The 18,981-nt window shown below is 47.8% G+C and overlaps 1 protein-coding gene across 1 annotated transcript in view; it reads left to right on the top strand.

The window, feature by feature from the left end:
* Positions 1–18,981, top strand: part of UBE2L3 (ubiquitin conjugating enzyme E2 L3) — a 55,520-nt gene that overhangs the window by 33,301 nt on the left and 3,238 nt on the right. The window contains exon 3 of the mRNA XM_054469077.2: positions 9,869–10,055. Within this exon, the coding sequence (XP_054325052.1) occupies positions 9,869–10,055 (187 nt within the window). The remainder of the gene's footprint in view (positions 1–9,868; positions 10,056–18,981) is intronic.

Genomic DNA, 18,981 nt, shown 5'->3' with positions numbered 1-18,981 from the left:
TTGCGACCAGCCTGGCCAACATGATGAAACCCTATCTCTACTAAAAATACAAAAAATTAGCTGGGTGTGGTGGCAGGTGCCTGTAATCCCAGCTACTTGGGAGGCAGAGGCAGGAGAATTGCTTGAACCCAGGAGGTGGAGGTTGCAGTGAGCCAAGATCGCGTCATTGCACTCCAGCCTGGGTGACAGAGCGAGACTCTTTCAAAGAAAAATCAATCAATCAATCAATCCTTAAAGGCAATTTACAAAGTTCTTGTGACTTTCAAACATGGAGTAAGGACATATTCCATGTTCAGAAGTCACAAGAACTTAACCTCCTAAACTTAACTCTTTTGGGTTTTTTTGTTTTTTTGTTTTTGAGACAGAGTCTCTCTCGTCCCCCAGGCTGGAGTGCAGTGGTGTGATCTCAGCTCACTGCAACCTCTGTCTTCCGGGTTCAAGCGATTCTCCTGCCTCAGCCTCCTAAGTAGCTGGGATTACAGGCGTGTACCACTACGCCTGGCTAATTTTTTTGTATTTTTAGTAGAGATGGGATTTCACCATGTTGGTCAGGCTGGTCTCGAACTCCTGACTTCAAGTGATCCACTCACCTCAGCATCCCAAAGTGCTGGGATTATAGGTATGAGCCACTGTGCCTGGCCTAACTCAGCTCTTGACAAGGTTCCAGAGTGGATCACGAAGGCTTGAGAGCATAGAAACCAGCCTGGGGCAGGGCCGGGCACGGTGGCTCACGCCTGTAATCCCAGCACTTTGGGAGGCCGAGGCAGGCGGGTCACGAGGTTGGGAGATCGAGACCATCCTGGCTAACACGGTGAAACCCTGTCTCTACTAAAAATACAAAAAAATTAGCCGGGCATGGTGGCGGGCACCTGTAGTTCCAGCTACTCGGGAGGTTGAGGCAGGAGAATGGTGTGAACCTGGGAGGTGGAGCTTGCAGTGAGCCGAGATTGCACCACTGAACTCCAGCCTCAGCGACAGAGTGAGACTCCATCTCAAAAAAAAAAAAAAAAAAAAGACAAACCAGCCTGGGGCACTCCGAGCAGGGCAGGCCGCATCCCCTTGTTCTCTCTTAACAGGGGACTGGACTGTGTAGGGATAGGCAGCCCACAGGGCTGGTCTCAGTAGACATCCCTGTGGCAGGGAAAGCTTCGGCTTTGTTAGTTCACTGGGTGAAAAAGGTTAGCCACAGGGAAAGGACGCTGCTGTGGAGTCGCTACCAAGCTAGACAGAAGTGACAACAGTGCACAGGACCCTTCAGTCCATCTGAAGCCTGGCATGAAGAAGGAGCAGCATGCTAGTTAGATCCAAGCTAGGATCCAGCTCTTCAGGTCAGCCATGAGTCCTGTCTGTGGTGTCCTACAGCCAGCTAGGAACACATCACAAGGACGTGCCATGTAGCAGCAGTCCGAAGCAGTCAGACAACCAGAAGACACCTTGACTTCCTCTGGCTGCCAGAGAGCTGTATGGTGGTCTTCACTGCTTCACAGCAGTGACATGAAACTGTGATTTCTGTGGGATGAAGGACTCTGGGTCTTTACTTGGGAAGGGAAAACATAAAGTGGAATGGGGTTTTAGGATTCTTGAAAGGTTGCCATGGGAAAGGAAGATTAGATTTGACCACAGGGTTAGAGCTAGGACAAGTGGGTGAAAGACCCCAGATAGTTCGGTGCTATATGGCAAAGAGCTTCCTCTTAGTCTTAGCTGCCACAAAATGGCTTTGTGCCATGGGAGGTTGATATCAAGAGCTGTGAAGGATCTGAGATTTTTACCCTACTTGCAACCTAAAAAGGTGTCCTGCCAATTTATTGGATGTCGGTGGAATACTCGAGAAAAAGGCTAGTTCCCCTCGTCCCCGCGTCCCACAAAGGTGATGAGGATGGGCCCAGATGGATACCTGCAGATGCAGAGGGTTGTGTTCTGGGACAGGAAGGCTGAGTTTAGGGGAGGTCTCAGGCCAGTCACTCAATCGTACTTCACTTGCTCCATTTCCCAATGCAAGTGATGGCAGCACTGGCTTCCCAGGGCTGTTGTTAGGGGACCAGGAGGGGCGGAATATGGGCTGGAGATGGCACGGAAAAGCACCTGGCATCTAAGTACTTGAGAAACTTTGGTCAAATTTTTTTAAATTGGCTTTCTCAGGTTGAAATGATCAACTCTTATTTACATGCATGCATATAATGACTAGAAGCAAATACAGGAAAATGTTAGCCATACTATATATAAAAGAAAATCCACTTTAAAACCGTTATCTTTCTTTCTTTATAAATAGCAAGTGGGCCGGGCGCGGTGGCTCACACCTGTAATCCCAGCACTTTGGGAGGCCGAGGCAGGCAAATCACCTGAGGTCAGGAGTTCGAGACCAGCCTGGCCAACATGGTGAAACCTTGTCTCTAGTAAAAATACAAAAAAATTAGCTGAGAGTTGTGGTGCATGCCTGTAGTCCCAGCTACGTGGGAGGGTGAGGCAGGAGAATCGCTTGAACTCAGGAGGTGGAGGCTGCAGTGAACCGAGATTGTGCCACTGCACTCCAGCCTGGGTGACAGAGTGAGACTCCGTCTTAAAAGAAAAAAAAAAAAAAGACAAGTAGGCTGGTCGCGGTGGCTCACACCTGTAATCCCAGCACTTTGGGAGGCTGAGGCGGGAGGATCATGAGGTCAGGAGATCGAAACCATCCTGGTTAACATGGTGAAACCCCGTCTCTACTAAAAACACAAAAAATTAGCCGGGCGTGGTGGTGGGCACCTGTAGTCCCAGCTACTCGGAAGGCTGAGGCAGGAGAATGGCATGAGAGGCGGAGCTTGCAGTGTGCCGAGATCGTGCCACTGCACTCCAGCCTGGGCGACAGAGCCAGACTCCGTCTCAAAAAAAAAAAAAAGACAAGTGGATAAAAAGTCTGTCCTAGAATTTAGACATGGATTGAAAAGGTGTTTTTTGATGTTTTTTTTTTTTGAGACAGGGTCTCACTCTTGCCTAGGCTGGAATGCAGTGGTGTAATCATAACTCACTGCAGCCTCAAACTCCTGGGCTCAAGCGATCCTCCCACCTCGGCCTTCCAAAGTGCTGGAGTTTAAGTTTGTGAACTAGTTTAGAGTGTGTAAAATTATCATAAGGAATTAATTTACATCTCAAATGATTTTCTCAATACAGCAGTATGAGCTTAGGGAGCACAAGACAGTCAAATAAAGGCAGGCATAACAGAAAAACACTAGTCATGTTCATGTGAAGATAATGCTGAAATCAGCCTGGCGTGGTGGCTCACGCCTGTAATCCTAGCACCTTGGGAGGCTGACATGGGTGGATTTTCTGAGCTCAGGAGTTCAAGACCAGCCTGGGCAACACGGTGAAACCCCGTCTCTACTAAAATACAAAAAATTAGATGGACGTGGCAGCCTGCGCCTGTAATCCCAGCTACTTTGGAGGCTGAGACAGGACAATCGTTTGAACCTGGGAGGCGGAGGTTGCAGTGAGCCGAGATCCCACCATTGCACTCCAGCCTGGGCAAGCGTGAGACTCTATCTCTAAATAAATAGATAATGCTAAAACTTTGGTTTATTTGACATTGAAATGTTGCAGCTTAAGTTGGAGGCAAATTTTCTGCAATGTTGTATAATATATATATATTTTTACAACAAAACCATGTTTTTTCATTAACATCCCTTGTTATTTCTGAGCGGCCTTCCCAAAGGGCAAGTTTGGCTCTAATGTTAAAATTCACTTGTAGAGCTGTAGGCCTTTACCCGGAAGGTATATCTTATGTTTTAATTTTTGCACGCCTCTTTCACCAAAAATCTCTGGGACAGGCACATAGTTTGTGTGACTTGTGCATACCTGAGCCACTCCTTTGACCATCCACACATCCCCAGACTAGGAAAGAGGCCCAGAGAAGTTCAGATGAGTTTGGCCAAGTTCCCTGGGTGGTGAGAGGCCTGGCCTGCCTCATGTAGCAACAGAACTGCTGCTTTTTTTTCTTCCTCTTTTTGGAAGAAAAAAGAGGCAGGATCTCACTGTCTTGTCCAGGCTGGAAGGCAGTGGTGTGATCATGGCTCACTACAGCCTTAACAACTAACAACTTAAAACTATAGCCTCAAACAGTCCTCCTACCTCAGCCTCCTGAGTGGCTAGGACTACAGGTGTGCACCAGCAGCACGCACAGCTAATTTAAAAAAATTTTTAGCAACAAAGTGAGATCCTGTCTCTACAAAAGGATTTGTTTTTGTTTTATTTTGTTTTTTTGAGACAATGCCTTGCTCTGTCGCCTAGGCAGGAGTGCAGTGGTATAGTCTTGGCTCACTGCAGCGGTGTGGTCTTGGCTCACTGCAGCCAGTGCCTCCTGGGTTCAACCAGTTCTCATGCCTCAGCCTCCTGAATAGATGTGATTACAGGTGCGTGCCACCATGCCCAGCTAATTTTTTTGTATTTTTAGTAGAGACAGGGTTTCACCATGTTAGGCAGGATGGTCTCAATCTCCTGATCTCGTGATCTGCCTGCCTCGGCCTTTTTTTAGTATAGATGGGGTTTCTTTTTCTTTTTCTTTTTCTTTTTTTTTTTTTTTTTTGAGATGGATTTTCATTTTTGTTGCCCAGGCTGGAGTGCAATGGCACGATCTCAGCTCACCACCTCTGCCTCCCAGGTTCAGGTGATTCTCCTGCCTCAGCCTCCCAAGTAGCTGGGATTACAGGCATGTGCCACCACGCCTGGCTAATTTTTGTATTTTTAGTAGAAATGGTGTTTCACATGTTGGCCAGACTTGTCTCAAAACTCCTGGCCTCAAGTGATCTGCACACTTCAGCCTCCCAAAGTGCTGGGATTACAGGCATGAGCCACTGCACCCAGTCTGTTTTGGCTTTTTTGAGACAGGGTCTCATTCTGTCACCCAGGCTAGAGTGTAGAGGTGCGATCATGGCTCACTGCAGCCTCAACCTCCTGGGCTCTTGTGATCCTCCTGCCTTAGCCTCCCAAAGTGTTGGGATTACAGGCATGAGCCACTGCACCCAGCCAAATCTGCTTCTCTTGAGCTTTGCCCATGTGTCAGGCATGTAGGACTTTATAGTCCTTATCTCTCATCATGAACTCTGGTTACAGGCTGTTGCTACTCCCATTTTACAGATGTACAGGAACATTCTCAGACTCTTTAAGCTAGGAAGAGGCAGAGTCTGAGGCTAGACCTGCTAACTTGGGGCCAGACGGCCTCGTTCATGCTTGACCCCAGCTCCTCGGACAGGACCTGGCCCACAGTGGGGAACAGGGGAGGTTGGTCAGTCCTGGACAATCAGTGAAGACCTTTAGCAGATTTCACCAACCAAAAGTCATGCAGGAAAGCGTGTGTGTGTGTGTGTTGGTGTGTGTGTGTTTTGTGTGTGTGTGTGTGTGTGTGTGTGTCAGGGTCTTACTCTGTTGCCCAGGCTGGAGTGCAGTGGCACAATCTTGGCTCACTGCAACCTCTGCCTCCCAGGTTCAAGTGATTGTCCTGGCTCAGCCTCCCAGTGTGCCACCACACCCAGTGAGAGAAAGGTATTTTTACATGGCTCAAGCAGTGTAAATGACAATTATGTTTACTTACTTCCCCCCCACCACCACCATTTAATTCTCCTCTTGAAAACTAAAAGCTGGCTGGGTATGGTGCATCACTCCTATAATCCCAGCACTCCAGCACTTTGGGAGGCTGAGGTGGGAGGATCACTTGAACTCAGGAGTTTGAGGCCAGCCTGGACAACATAGTGAGATGCCATCACTATAAGAAATAAAAAATTAGCTGAGTGTGGTGGCATATGCCTGTAGTCCCAGCTACTTGGGAGGCTGAGGTCGGAGGATTGCTAGAGCCCGGGAAGTCAAGGCTGCAGTGAACCGTGATTGCCCTCTGCACTCCAGCCTGGGTGACTCCCCACAGATGAATATGCTGACAGTGGTTTCAGCTGCTCGGTGGTGATTCAGACCTGGATGCGTGGCTTCAGTAGCCCTGGGGCCACACTGCCTCCCCGCAGCCTCCTGTCTTGCTCTATGCTATTCCTTCCAAGTCCCTGCCATCTAGGCTTTAGTCCTCTCTGCCTGGGAGGCCTCTTCCGCTCCTCAGCCTTATGTCATCTTATCCATCCTTTAAGGCCCTTGCTCCATGCCTCCCCTCCCAGGGCAGGGCTTGGATGTAAGAGAATGTGGAGAACTGGTGCATGCCAGCTTTGCTCCCCAGCAGAGGAGCTCTGTTTACTGGAGTGCGTACTTAGGCCACGGTTTGAAGATATGGGGCTGGGGTGTAGGGCTGTCAAGATTGTTCCTGGGGCCAGGTGCAGTAGTTCACTCCTGTAATCCCAACACTTTGGGAGGCCGAGGCCGGCGGTTCACCTGAGGTCAGGAGTTCAAGACCAGGCTGGCCAACATGGTGAAACCCCATCTCTACTAAAAATACAAAAAAAAAAAAAAAAAAATTAGTTGGGCAGGATAGCGGGTACCTGTAATCCCAGCTACTTAGGAGGCTGAGGCGGGAGAATTGCATGAACCAGGGAGGCAGAGGTTGCAGTGAGCTGAGATCACGCCACTGCATTCCAGCCTGGGTGACAGAGCGAGACTCCGTCTTAAAAAAAAAAAAAAAAAAAAAAAGATTGTTCTTGGGCTCTCTGTGAAGCTTGGCTTTCTTTGGGTTGGGTGTGCCATGGCAGACCTGGGTGAGGGAAAAGGGAGTACAATGGGAAGGGCTTCCCCAGCTCTGGAGATAGGTAGGGTTGGGGAGAGGCCAAAAGGCTCTTGCTGGGTCATCTCTCAGGCTCCTGGGGCCATCAGAGTGTCCAGGCCCCAAAGGTGGTTTTTGGGTTCTAGGGGCAAGGGGCTAGGGCATGGTGCTGGCCCTGCCTGGTGATCACCTGTTGAGTGACCAGCTCAGGTGCCCAGGGTCCAGCCATTGAGCTGACTACTGCTTCTACCCTGGGAAGATTGAGCTGGCCAGGACTTGGCATCAAGGCCGTTATTTGGACTTCTAGTACTCACGGTGTATTCTGGTTGGGTTGTAACTTACCTCTGGTACAAATCTACTTGTATCTTCAGAGAAGATCAAGAGATATTTGCAAAAACATAATATGATAAAGGACTGTCTAAAGGAGAAAGAACACTTAAAACTCTATAATAAGAAAACAACAATAAATAACACCGTGCACCTCTTAGAATGACCAAAATCCAGAACACTGCCAAATGCTGCTGAGGACGTAGAGCAACAGGAACTCTCGCTGTTTCCTGGTGGGAATGCAAAATAGTGCAGCCACTTTGGAAGACAAGTTAGACAGTTTCTTTCATTTATTTATTCATAAAATCTTTTTAACAAAGAAATTGAGTCTCTCTCTTGCCCAAAATGGAGTGCAGAAGCGTGATCACAGCTTACTGCATTCTCAAACTCCTGGGCCTAAGAAGTCCACCCTTCTTAGGCTCTCAAGTAGCTGAGACTACAGGCACACGCCACCATGCCAGGCCAATATATTTATTTTGTTATTATTTTTTGAGACGGAATCTTGCTCTGTCCCCCAGGCTGGAGTGTAGTGGCACAACCTCAGTTCACTGCAATCTCTGCCTCCCGGGTTTAAGTGATTCTCCTACCTCAGCCTCCCAAGTAGCTGGACTACAGGTGTGCACCACTACGCTCTGCTAATTTTTTTGTATTTTTAGTAGAGACAGGGTTTTACCACATTGGCCAGGCTGGTCTTGAACTCCTGACCTCAAGTGATCTACCCAGCTTAGCCTCCCAAAGTGCTGGGATTATAGGTGTGAGCCACTGAGCCTGGCCCAGGCTAATATATTTAATTTTTTTTTTTTTTTTTTTTTTGGTAGAGATGGGGTCTTGTTATGTCTCACAAACTGGTCTTGAACTCCCAGCCTCAAGTGATCTTCCCTCCCTGGCCTCCCAGAGTGCTCAGATTACAGACATGAGTCACTGCTCCTGGCCCAGTTTGGCAGTTTTTTTTTTTTTTGAGACTCAGTTTCGCTCTTTCGTCCAGGCCGGACTGCAGTGGCACAGTCTCGGCTCACTGCAAGCTCCGCTTCCCGGGTTCATGCCATTCTCCTGCCTCAGCCTCCCAAGTAGCTGGGACTACAGGTGCCCACCACCACGTCCAGCTAATTTTTTTTTTTTTTAGTGGGGACGGGGTTTCACTGTGTTAGCCAGGATGGTCTCGATCTCCTGACCTCGTGATCCGCCCGCCTCGGCCTCCCAAAGTGCTGGGATTACAGGCGTGAGCCACCGCGCCCGGCCGGCAGTTTCTTACAAAACTAAACATACGTCTTACCATTGGATCCAGCAATTACATTCCTTGGTATTTAGCCAAATGAATTGAAAACTTGTATCCACACAGATGCTTATAACAGCCTTATTCATTAATTGCTAAGGTTTGAAAGCAAGATGTCCTTCAGTGGGTTAATGGATAAATTGTGGTATATCTAGACAAATGACATTCAACACTAAGAAGAAATGAGGCTGGGTGCAGTGGCTCACACCTGTAATCCTAGCACTTTGGGAGGCTGAGACAGGCAGATCTCTTGAGCCCAGGAGTTTGAGACCAGCCTGGACAACATAGTAAAACCTGGTCTCTACAAAAATACAAAAAAATTAGCTGGGGGTGGTGGTGCCTATCTGTAGTCTCAGCTACTTGGGAGGCTGAGGTGGGAGGATTGCTTGAGCCTGTGAAGTCAAGGTTGCAATGAGCCAAGATCGTGCTACTATCCAGTGGGCAACAGAGCAAGACCCTGTCAAAAATAAATAAGTATGAAGCAGGGAAAAACAAGTAACGGCTGGGCACAGTGGCTCACGCTTATAAACCCTGCATTTTGGGAGGCTGAGGCAGGCGGATCACTTGAGGTCAGGAGTTCAAGACCAGCCTGGCCAACATGGTGAAACCGCATCTCTACTAAAGATACAAAAATTAGCTGGGCATTGAGGCGGGTGCCTGTAATCCCAGCTACTTGGGAGGCTGAGGCAGGAGAATTGCTTGAACCCAGGAGGCAGAGGTTGCGGTGAGCCAAGATCGTGCCATTGCACTCTAGCCTGGGCAACAGACTCTGAAAAAAAAATAAAAAGAACAAATAGCTTCTAACAACAAATTTATTTCTCACTTATTGAGGCTGGGAAGTCTGAAGATCAAGGTGCCAGCAGATTCAGTGGCAACTGAGGGCGTGCTTCATGGTTTATAGATGGTGCCTTTTCACTGTGTCTTTATATGATGGAAAGGGCAAGGCAGTTCTCAGGGGCCTCTTTGATAAGGACACGAATCCCATCATGACCTAATCACTTCCCAGTGGCCCCAACTCCTAATACCATCACATTGGTGATTAGGTTTCAACATAAGATTTTTGGGGAGATACATTCAGACATAGCAGCTACATATTGCATGATTTCAGCTATCATGTCTGATAACCACACAAAACCTATAGAATGTGCAACACCAAGTGTGAGCCCTAACGTAAACTAGGGAAGTTGAGTGGTAATGATGTGTTAAGGTAAAAGGTTCATTGATGGTAACAAATTTGCTCCTCTGGTGAGGAATGCTGATAGTGGGAAAAGCTGTGTGTGTTTAGGGGCAGGGGGTATTTAGGAATTCTCTGTCCTTTCCTCTCAGTTTTGCCGTATACCTAAAGGTGTTCTAAAAAGTAAAGTCTATTTTTTAAAAAAGTATGAAGAGACCAGGACATCAATCTCAAGCCCTTTCTCAGTTTAGCAGATATCTTGCTCTAGAAATACTAATGGGTGGCTGGGTTGTCCTGAAGGTGGCAGGGCTTCAGTTGATACTTGAATCCCTTGAAATAAATTGATTTTTCAGATAAACAATTGAAACATTCCTATCTTGGCCATAGGTTTATGAACCATGGTGTGTTCATTTTGATCTCTCTTTCCTTCCAGGACAACCCTCCATATGATAAGGGGGCCTTCAGAATCGAAATCAACTTTCCAGCAGAGTACCCATTCAAACCACCGAAGATCACATTTAAAACAAAGATCTATCACCCGAACATCGACGAAAAGGGGCAGGTCTGTCTGCCAGTAATTAGTGCTGAAAACTGGAAGCCAGCCACCAAAACCGACCAAGGTAAGACATGTGCCTGTGTCTTCCTCGGAGGGGGTCTTTGGGAGTGCTGCTCTGGGGTGGGGGCTTCTGATACCAGATCAGACAGAGTCCAGAGAATCTTTCAGGTACACGCAAAATGTAGCTGAGGTCCTGTCAGACCTTGTGGGAATGGCTCATCTCAGCTGAACTTTTGACCTGTACAGGGATTGAGGAGGCCTTCCCAGTGCTCAGCCCTGGGCTGCCATCCACAGTGGGAACACACATGGACAGACAAGCCCAGTGGCTTGCTGCTGGTGCAGAGGGGTGCAGGCACTGGTCCCTGGAAGGGATGAAGGACTATGGGGTTGCCTACAAGGGGAAGGGAGAGTGGGATTTAAGGTGGCCTCATGCAGTAGTTAGTGCCTGAACTCATGCAGTAGTTAGTGCCTGAACTCAGACTTGAAGGAGGAAAGGAGGTTGAAGAGGGCCTTCCAGGCTATAGGAAGGGCATGAGCTAGAGCCTAGTGGCTCGGGTGATGTGACGGGAGGGACAGAGGCAGATGTAAGGGCAGTATTCCTAGATGAAGGCACGTGGTTGACTTTAGTGGGCCTGGGATTCCCTGGAGTTGGATGTGGCTGTGCGTGGTGCACATGTCCGTGTGTGGCTGTGTGAACATAAACATGCTCATTCTTCTGGGAAAAATATTTGAGTCAGTATTGTGGTTGTCCTCCCTTTTGTCCCCTAGAAGTGACTAGTTTGTTATGGACTGTGTCTGGTTTTCATTTAATTCCAGACTTTCTTTTGAAGTCCTAATCTCATATTTTGGTGGCTTCCTTTTAAGTACCTAAACCAGTATAAAGTCTGTTTAGATTAGAGTGGATGAAGCTAGCACTTGAGAGGCTGCAAGTGGAGGGTTTCTTTGGGGAGTGATGCTCTGGGGTAGGGGCTCATGGGTCCTTCCTGATGCCAGATCAGACAGAGTCCAGAGAACTCCTACCTTACCAGGTGCACGCAAAGTATGGCTGAGGTCCCACCAGTCCCTGTGGGAATAACTCAGCTGAACTTTTGACCTGCACAGGGATTGAGGAGGTCCCTTGTTTCAGTGATTGAGAAAAGCCCTGGAAGGTGGAGTTCAAAGCCTTTCACAAGAAAAATCAAGCCTCACTTGTTGGAAATAATCACCATGAAAGGTGCCCATTAGACTCCCACACTGAGTAGAAGAAAGGAGTGGGTGCTAAACATTCAGTCAGGGCAGAACAGTCTCTAGTGGGCTTGGTCCTTGTTTGTGTACAAGCTGATGTTTATAAAAGCTTGACACAGTTCTCCTCAGTGCCCATGGCCTGGTTTTTTCTTTTTTTTTTGGAAACGGAGTCTCGCTCTGTCACCAGGCTGGAGTGCGGTGGCGCGATCTCTGCTCACTGCAACCTCCGCCTCCCGAGTTCGCGCCATTCTCCTGCCTCAGCCTCCCGAGTAGCTGGGACTACAGGCACCCGCCACGACGCCCGGCTAATTTTTTTTTTATTTTTAGTAGAGACGGCGTTTCACCGTGTTAGCCAGGAGGCCTCGATCTCCTGACCTCGTGATCAGCCCGCCTTGGCCTCCCAAAGTGCTGGGATTACAGGCCTAAGCCACCGCACCCGGCCGATTTTTTCTTTTCTTTTTTTTTTTTGAGACGGACTCACCCAGGCTGGAGTGCAATGATGCCATCCCAGATCACTGCAACCTCCGCCTCCCGGGTTCAAGCAGTTCTCCTGCCTCAGCCTCCCGAGTAGCTGGGATTACAGCCACCACACTCGGCTAATTTTTGTATTTGTAGTAGAGACGGGGTTTCACCACGTTGACCAGGCTGGTCTCGAACTCCTGACCTTAGATGATCCACCCACCTCAGCCTCCCAAAGTGCTAGGATTACAGGCATGAGCCACCATGCCCGGCGAGCCTGGTTTTTTTCTATACAGATTCCTAGCACTGTCGAAAGCCTATAGCTGCATTTGATCAAGAGCGTTCAATAATTCCTGGAGTCCTTGCCAAGTCATGTCTGTTAACCCATCGTGCCTGGGGAGTGGCAGTCGTTCCAGACCAGGTTGCCCAGGAAAGCCCTGCACCTCAGGTTCTGGCCACAAAGAGTTCTGGGACTCCTCCCTTACCTGTAGACTGAGAGGGTGGGGCTAGGGCCAGGGAGGCTCTCAGGAGATGGATGCACGTGCTTTGCCACCTCTCATGGGGCTGCTGCAAAGAAGGCTGTGGCAGGATTATTCACTTTTTACCTTCCTATCCAGGTGCACTGCCAAAATGCTCTGCTTTTTCAGACTGTGGCTGCCTCCCCCCCACCCCCAAGAGCCAAATAACTTAGGGGCAGCTTTTAATTTTTTTTTGTAAAAAGTACTGTTGACTTGGGATTTTTAAGGTAAAAATTTTGGTACAGGAGCTATTCTGTGTGCCATGATGGACAGAACCGGAATTGCTATTTTGTGATTTGGGACAGTTGAGGATTCTTTCCTAGAACATTATTATGTAGATTGTTTGTGGCATGGCCTTGATCCCCATCCTCACATACATCAAGAATGTTGTTCCTGGCACTTGATGGCCACATTCCCATGTTTGTTATCTATTACTGCATTATAACCCCTATCAAAACTTTGTGGCTTAAAGTAACACCAGTTTATTAGTTTTTACTCTGGAGGTTGGCTGGGCTCAGCTACATGGTTCTACAGCTGACTGTTTGTTCCTGGGGTCACTCATGCAGCTGTATTGAGGTGGGAACTCAGCTTGGCTGGGAAGTGCTGGTAGGCATAGTACACATGTGCAGAAATGGTATTAGCTAAGGCACTTCGGTTCTCTTTGTGTTCTCTTATTTTCCACAAGGCTAGATTGGACCCCTTCATAGCATGGTGGTCTCAGGGTTCCAGGTGAAGGCATAGAACTTGTACAGTGTCACTTCTGTGGATTCTTTTGGTCAGGCAAGTCCAGATTTAATGAGAGGGAAAATAGACTTCAGCTCTTGATGGGAGGAGTACGCAGGATGGGAGATATGATGGCAGAGGTGGGACAGGCAGGCAAGGATGCTGAGTCCCCTTGCTGCCTCTTCAGGCCCACTTGGGCCTGCTTTTCCCAAATGGCAGCTCTTCTGAACATGCCATTCCTTCTCTCACCTGCCTGATTCTTCATATGTTGGGTGTCCCTGTTTTTCTGGTGCTGTTTCCTGACTGCTGTTCAGCTGCCACTGTCCTGCAAAGCCTGCCTTTTTAAATGCCTCACCATTCCTTCATTTGTTTCTTAAATATGGGAAGTGAAAGTGCCTCTTGAGGCCAGGCACAGTGGCTCACGCCTGTAATCCCAGCGTTTTGGGAGGCTGGGGCAGGCAGATTGCTTGAGCCAAGGAGTTTGAGACCAGCCTGAGGAACATGGTAAAACCCCGTCTGTACCAAAAGAAAGAAAGAAAGGAAAGAAAGAAAGGGAGAAAGCCACTTGTGCCACCCTCCTGCTGTAATCTTCCAGCGCTCTTCCTTTGTCCCCAGAGCACCTGCTCATGATTTTTGTCTCCTGCCTTTGTCCTTAGAAACTTCAACATTCCCAATTATGGCTTCTCCCAGATCCAGCCTTGAAGTTCTTTGACCTCCTCAATTCACAACCTCTAGCTCACTTTAGCCATCCACAAGTACAGAAAAGTAAGCATAATGGAAGAAATAGTAATATGAAAAGATGCTCATATGACCCAGCAATTCCACTCTTAGCTATATCTACCCAAGAGAAATGAAAACATATGCCCAATAAAAACTTGTACACAGATGTTCATAGCACCATTATTCACAATGGATAAGAAGTGGAAAGAGCCCAAATGTCCATCAGTTGGTGAGTGAATAAACAAAATGTGAGCCGGGCATGGTGGCTCACGCCTGTAATCCCAGCACTTTGGGAGGCTGAGGTGGGCAGATCACCTGAGGTCCGGAGTTCAAGACCAGACTGGGCAACATGGTGAAACCCTATCTGTACTAAAAATACAAAAAGTTAGTTGGGCGTGGTGGCGGGCGCCTGTAATCCCAGCTACTTGGGAGGCTGAAGCAGGAGAATCACTTGAACCTGGGAGGCAGAGGTTGCAGTGAGCCAAGATTGCGCCATTGCACTCCAGCCTGGGCAACAAGAGCCAAACTCCGTCTCAAAACAAAACAAAACAAACAACAAAAAAGTGGTGTATCTCTACAATTAAATATTGTTTAGTCATAAAAAGCAATGAAGTACTGTCTTATGGTACATAAACCTTGAAAATATGCTAAATGAAAGAACCATCCACGGAAGGCCACATATCGTATGATTCCATTTGTAGTTGAGCCTCATTGTTCATAGAGTCTGTGTTTGCAAATTTGCCTACTCACTAAAGTTTTTTGTAGTCCCAAAATCAATACTCTCGGCACTTGTGGTCTATCACAGATGTGTGCATGTGCAGAACAGCAAAAAATTTGAAGTACCCCATGCACGTGTTCCAGCTGAGGTTGTGTGGTTGAACAGTGCGATGCCCTGCCTTCTTGTTTCAGCTCTCAGCTGAAGCAAGTGAGCTGTCTAATGCCACACTTCTTGGATTTTGTGCTTTTTGTTGGTGATTTTGCTTTGGCCCCAAATGTGGTGCTGAAGTGCTGTCTAGTATTCCTGAGCACAGAAGGTCATGATATGCCTTTTGGAGAAAATACATGTGTGAGATAAGCTTTATTTGGGCATGAGTTATAGTGCTGCTGAGTCAATATTACCTATTAAATAAGGTGTCTTTAAACACACATAAAACAAAGTTATATATTAATCAGCTGGCAAAAATGTGAGCAGAGGCTTGTTTGAACCTAAACCTCTGTTTCCCTTAGGAGCAATGATTCAGTATCATTAATTCAATGTTCATGGCAAGTTTATAGAACATAAGCACTACAGATAAAATTCAGCTGTATATGGGATGCTCAGACTAGGGTGGATCCATTGAGACAGAGTAGATTAGTGATTGTCAGGGTCTAGGAGGAGGAGAATAGGAAGTGACTACTGAGAGTGGGTTTTCTTTTTGGGGGATGAAAATGTTCCAGGCTGGGCGTGGTGGGTCACGCCTGTAATCCCAGCACTTTGGGAGGCCGAGGTGGGCGGATCACAAGGTCAAGAGATCCAGACCATCCTGGCCAACGTGGTGAAACCCCGTCCCTACTAAAAATACAAAAAAAATTAGCTGGGCACGATGGCGTGCGCCTGTAGTCCCAGCTACTCAGAAGGCTGAGGCAGGAGAATCACTTGAACCCAAGAGGCAGAGGTTGCAGTGAGCTGAGATCACGCTGCTACACTCCAGCCTGGGTGACAGAGCGAGAGCAAGACTCCATCTCCAAAAAAAAAAAAAAAAATTAGCCGGGCATGCTGACAGACACCTGTAATCCCAGCTACTTGGGAGGCAAAAAAAAAAAAAAAAAAAAAAAAAAAAACACACCTTTTTTTTTTTTTTTTTTTTAGCACATTCCATGGAAGGCTACAACATTGCTTATCTTCTTGGGTTGAAGGTACATTGACATTTTATTCTTTGACAATGAAGCTCCCTGGATTTTTATGAAAAGGAGGGGAAATCACAAATATTGCTTACATCCGCTATTGCAGAGAAACTGTGATTAAGAACAAAAGGGCCAGGCGCGGTGGCTCATGTCTGTAATCCCAGCACTTTGGGAGGCCGAGGCGGGCAGATCACGAGGTCAGGAGATCGACACCATCCTGGCTAACACGGTGAAACCCCGTCTCTACTAAAAACACAAAAAATTAGCCGGGCGTGGTCGCGGGCACCTGTAGTCCCAACTGCTGCCACTGCACTCCAGCCTGGGCAACAGAGCGAAACTCCGTCTTAAAAAGAAAAGAAAAGAAAAAGAACAAAAGGAAGGAAATATAGGCTTTATTCTCTGATGAGAATATAGTGAGAGTAAAAGGTAAAATTGGCTAATTTGTTGTGTGGGTTTTTTGTTTTTTGTTTTTTGTTGGGGGGACAGAGTCTTACTTTGTCACCCAGGCTGGAGTACAGTGGCATAATCTTGGCTCATTGCAACCTCCGCCTCCTGGATTCAAGCATTTCTCCTCCCTCACCTCCCGTGTAGCTGGGACTACAGGCGCATGCCACCACGCCTGGCTAGTTTTTTGTATTTTAGTAGAGACAAGGTTTCATCGTATTGCCCAGGCTGGTCTTGAACTCCTGAGCTCAGACAGTCTGCCCACTTCAGCTTCCCAAAGTGCTAAGATTACAAGTGTGAGCTGCTGCGCCTGGCCTGTTGTATGTTTTTAAGCCCCTACATTTTGCAGAAAAAAAAATACTTCTGAGGAGCATTTGGGTCACAGAAGAGACCAAGAACCCAGGGCTGGATGGTTTCTAAAATACGATTTAATATGCTGTCCTATATATGAAAAATGTTGATAGAGGGCCACAGTTGTAGTTTGTAAAGCAGACAATCTGTCAAGTGTTCTTACTAGCAAAACAAGTTCAGCTCAGCTGAAGTTTATTATAGTTTAGCTAAGGAGCCAGAAATGCACCCAAGGGAACACCAAAAGAATGAAATACTTATCAGAACTACTAAGTAAATTTAAAAATACTCAGACTTGAGGCCGGGCATGGTGGCTCATGCCTGTATTCCCAGCACTTTGGGAGGATGAGGTGGGTGGATCATGAGGTCAGGAGATCAAGACCATCCTGGGTAACATGGTGAAACCTCATCTTTACTAAAATTACAAAGAATTAGCCAGGCATGGTGGCAGATGCCTGTAGTCCCAGCTACTCGGGAGGTTGAGGCAGGAGAATCGCTTGAACCCAGGAGGTGGAGGTTTCAGTGAGCTGAGATTGTGCCACTGCACTCCAGCCTGGACGACAGAGTGAGACTCCATCTCAATTAAAAAAAAAAAAATTCAGACTTGATCAAATTAGTGAAAGTGAAACTATAAAAAATAACGAAATAGACAAATGGCATCTTTTGAGAAATAGGTCTTTAAATTTTTATTTTGCCAGGTGCAGTGGCTCATGCCTGTAATCCCAGCACTTTGGGAGGCCGAGGCGGGTGGATCACGAGGTCAGGAGATGGAGACCATCCTGGCTAACACGGTGAAACCCCGTCTCTACTAAAAAATTACAGAAAATTAGCCGGGCATGGTGGCAGGTGCCTGTAATTCCACTACCCGGGAGGCTGAGGCAGGAGAATGGCGTGAACCTGGGAGGTGGAGCTTGCAGTGAGCCGAGATTGTGAGCTGTGATTGTGCCACTGTACTCAGCCTGGGCGACAGAGTGAGACTCCATCTCAAAAAAAAAAAAAAAAATTTATTATTTTTTTTTTTGCGATAGGGTCTCACTGTGTCGCCCAGGCTGAGTATAGTGGCACAATCACAGCTCACTACAGCCTCAATATTGTGGGCCCAAGCAATCATCCCACCTCAGCCTCCCAAGGAGCTGGGACTACAGGCAAGTACCACCACGACTGGCTAATTTTATTTTTTATTTTTTGTAGAGGCCAGGTCTTGCTATGTTGCCCAGGCTGGTCTCAGACTCCTGGCCTCAAGTGATCCTTCCTCCTTGGCCTCCCAAAGTGCTGGGAATATAGGTGTGAGCCACCAACCTCTGCATTAGTTACCAAGGTGATGATAGTGAGAAGTAGAGAGCCTAAGTATTCATATCAGACAGTGAGGTGAAAACTCCTGAGTGTGCCCCTAACGAAGTACTCAGCCTGTCCTTAGCCCAGCGAGGTTTCTAAAATGCTAATGCGGTGGTAATTCTCCTGTTACAGGGCCATTTCTAATCATGGGAAAGGAAGGGGAGCCACCTATTTGTGCTCTTAGGCAACTGTGGCTCAATTTCCATCCCTGAAGTCAAGAACAGCCAGGAAAAAGGGAGCAGTCTCACACTGAGGGTGGTGTGCACTGAAATACACTGTGGCCAGTCAGCCAAGGGTGGGCTTCGTTTATTAAATAAATAAATAAATGTTTATTAAATAAAAATATACCTCCAGGGCCTGCTGCCTCTAGAGGTACAGGTGGCTTGTACAGGGAGGTGATACCATCTACCCCTGAGGAGGCTTGGAGACTGAATTAGAGGCCACCCTGGCCTGCAGAGAGCTTTCCAGGCCCCTTGCCCCTGCTTGCTGTTCACAGTCCACCCTCCTTGCCCAACCACCCCCCAGCCCCAACAAACGTGGAACCTGTCAGCGTTGCATGCGCAATACCCTCTTCGCCTCTGCCCCACTGCTTCACCTCTACCCGCTGTGGCCACAGGAGCCCTCTCTTTCCCATTCTCACCAGGCACAGTAAGAAGCAGAGGTTAGGCAGGTGGGTTTTGGACACCAGGCCAGGAGTACTTTGTGCTGTGGCCCTCACTTAGTGTGTGCTGTTGAATGATTATGCCTTTGCATATGACTCAGCCAGCATCAGCATTTTGTTTTATTTATTTACTTTTGAGACAGAGTCTCGCTCTGTCGCCCAAGCTAGAGTGCAGTGGCACGATCTCGGCTCACTGCAACTGCCGTCTCCCGGGTTCAAGCGATTCTCCTGCCTCAGCCTCCTGAGTAGCTGGGACTATAGGCATGGGCCACCATGCCTGGCTAATTTTTGTATTTTTAGTAGAGACAGGGTTTCACCATGTTGCCCAGGCTGGTCTTGAGCTCCTGACCTCAGGTGATCTGCCTGGCTAGCATCTGCATTTTAATCCATTTCTTGTAATGCTGAATGAACAATATGAGCCCTCAATAAAGGAATTGACCAGGTGCAGTGGCTTCATGCCTGTCATCCTAGCACTTTTGGGAGGATGAGGCGGGAGGATCACTCAAGCCCAGGAGTTTGAGACCAGCCTGGGCAACATAGTGAGACCCCATCTCCACAAAAAACTAGGCCAGGAGCGGTGGCTAACACCTGTAATCCCAACTACTCTCAAGGCCAAGGTGGGAGGATTGTTTGAGCCCAGGAGGTCAGACTGCAGTGAGTTGTGATTGCACCAC

Source organism: Pongo pygmaeus, chromosome 23 (assembly GCF_028885625.2).
Source record: "Pongo pygmaeus isolate AG05252 chromosome 23, NHGRI_mPonPyg2-v2.0_pri, whole genome shotgun sequence".
Classification (NCBI taxonomy): Eukaryota; Metazoa; Chordata; class Mammalia; order Primates; family Hominidae; genus Pongo; species Pongo pygmaeus.
This window is presented reverse-complemented; position numbering and strand designations above follow the sequence as displayed.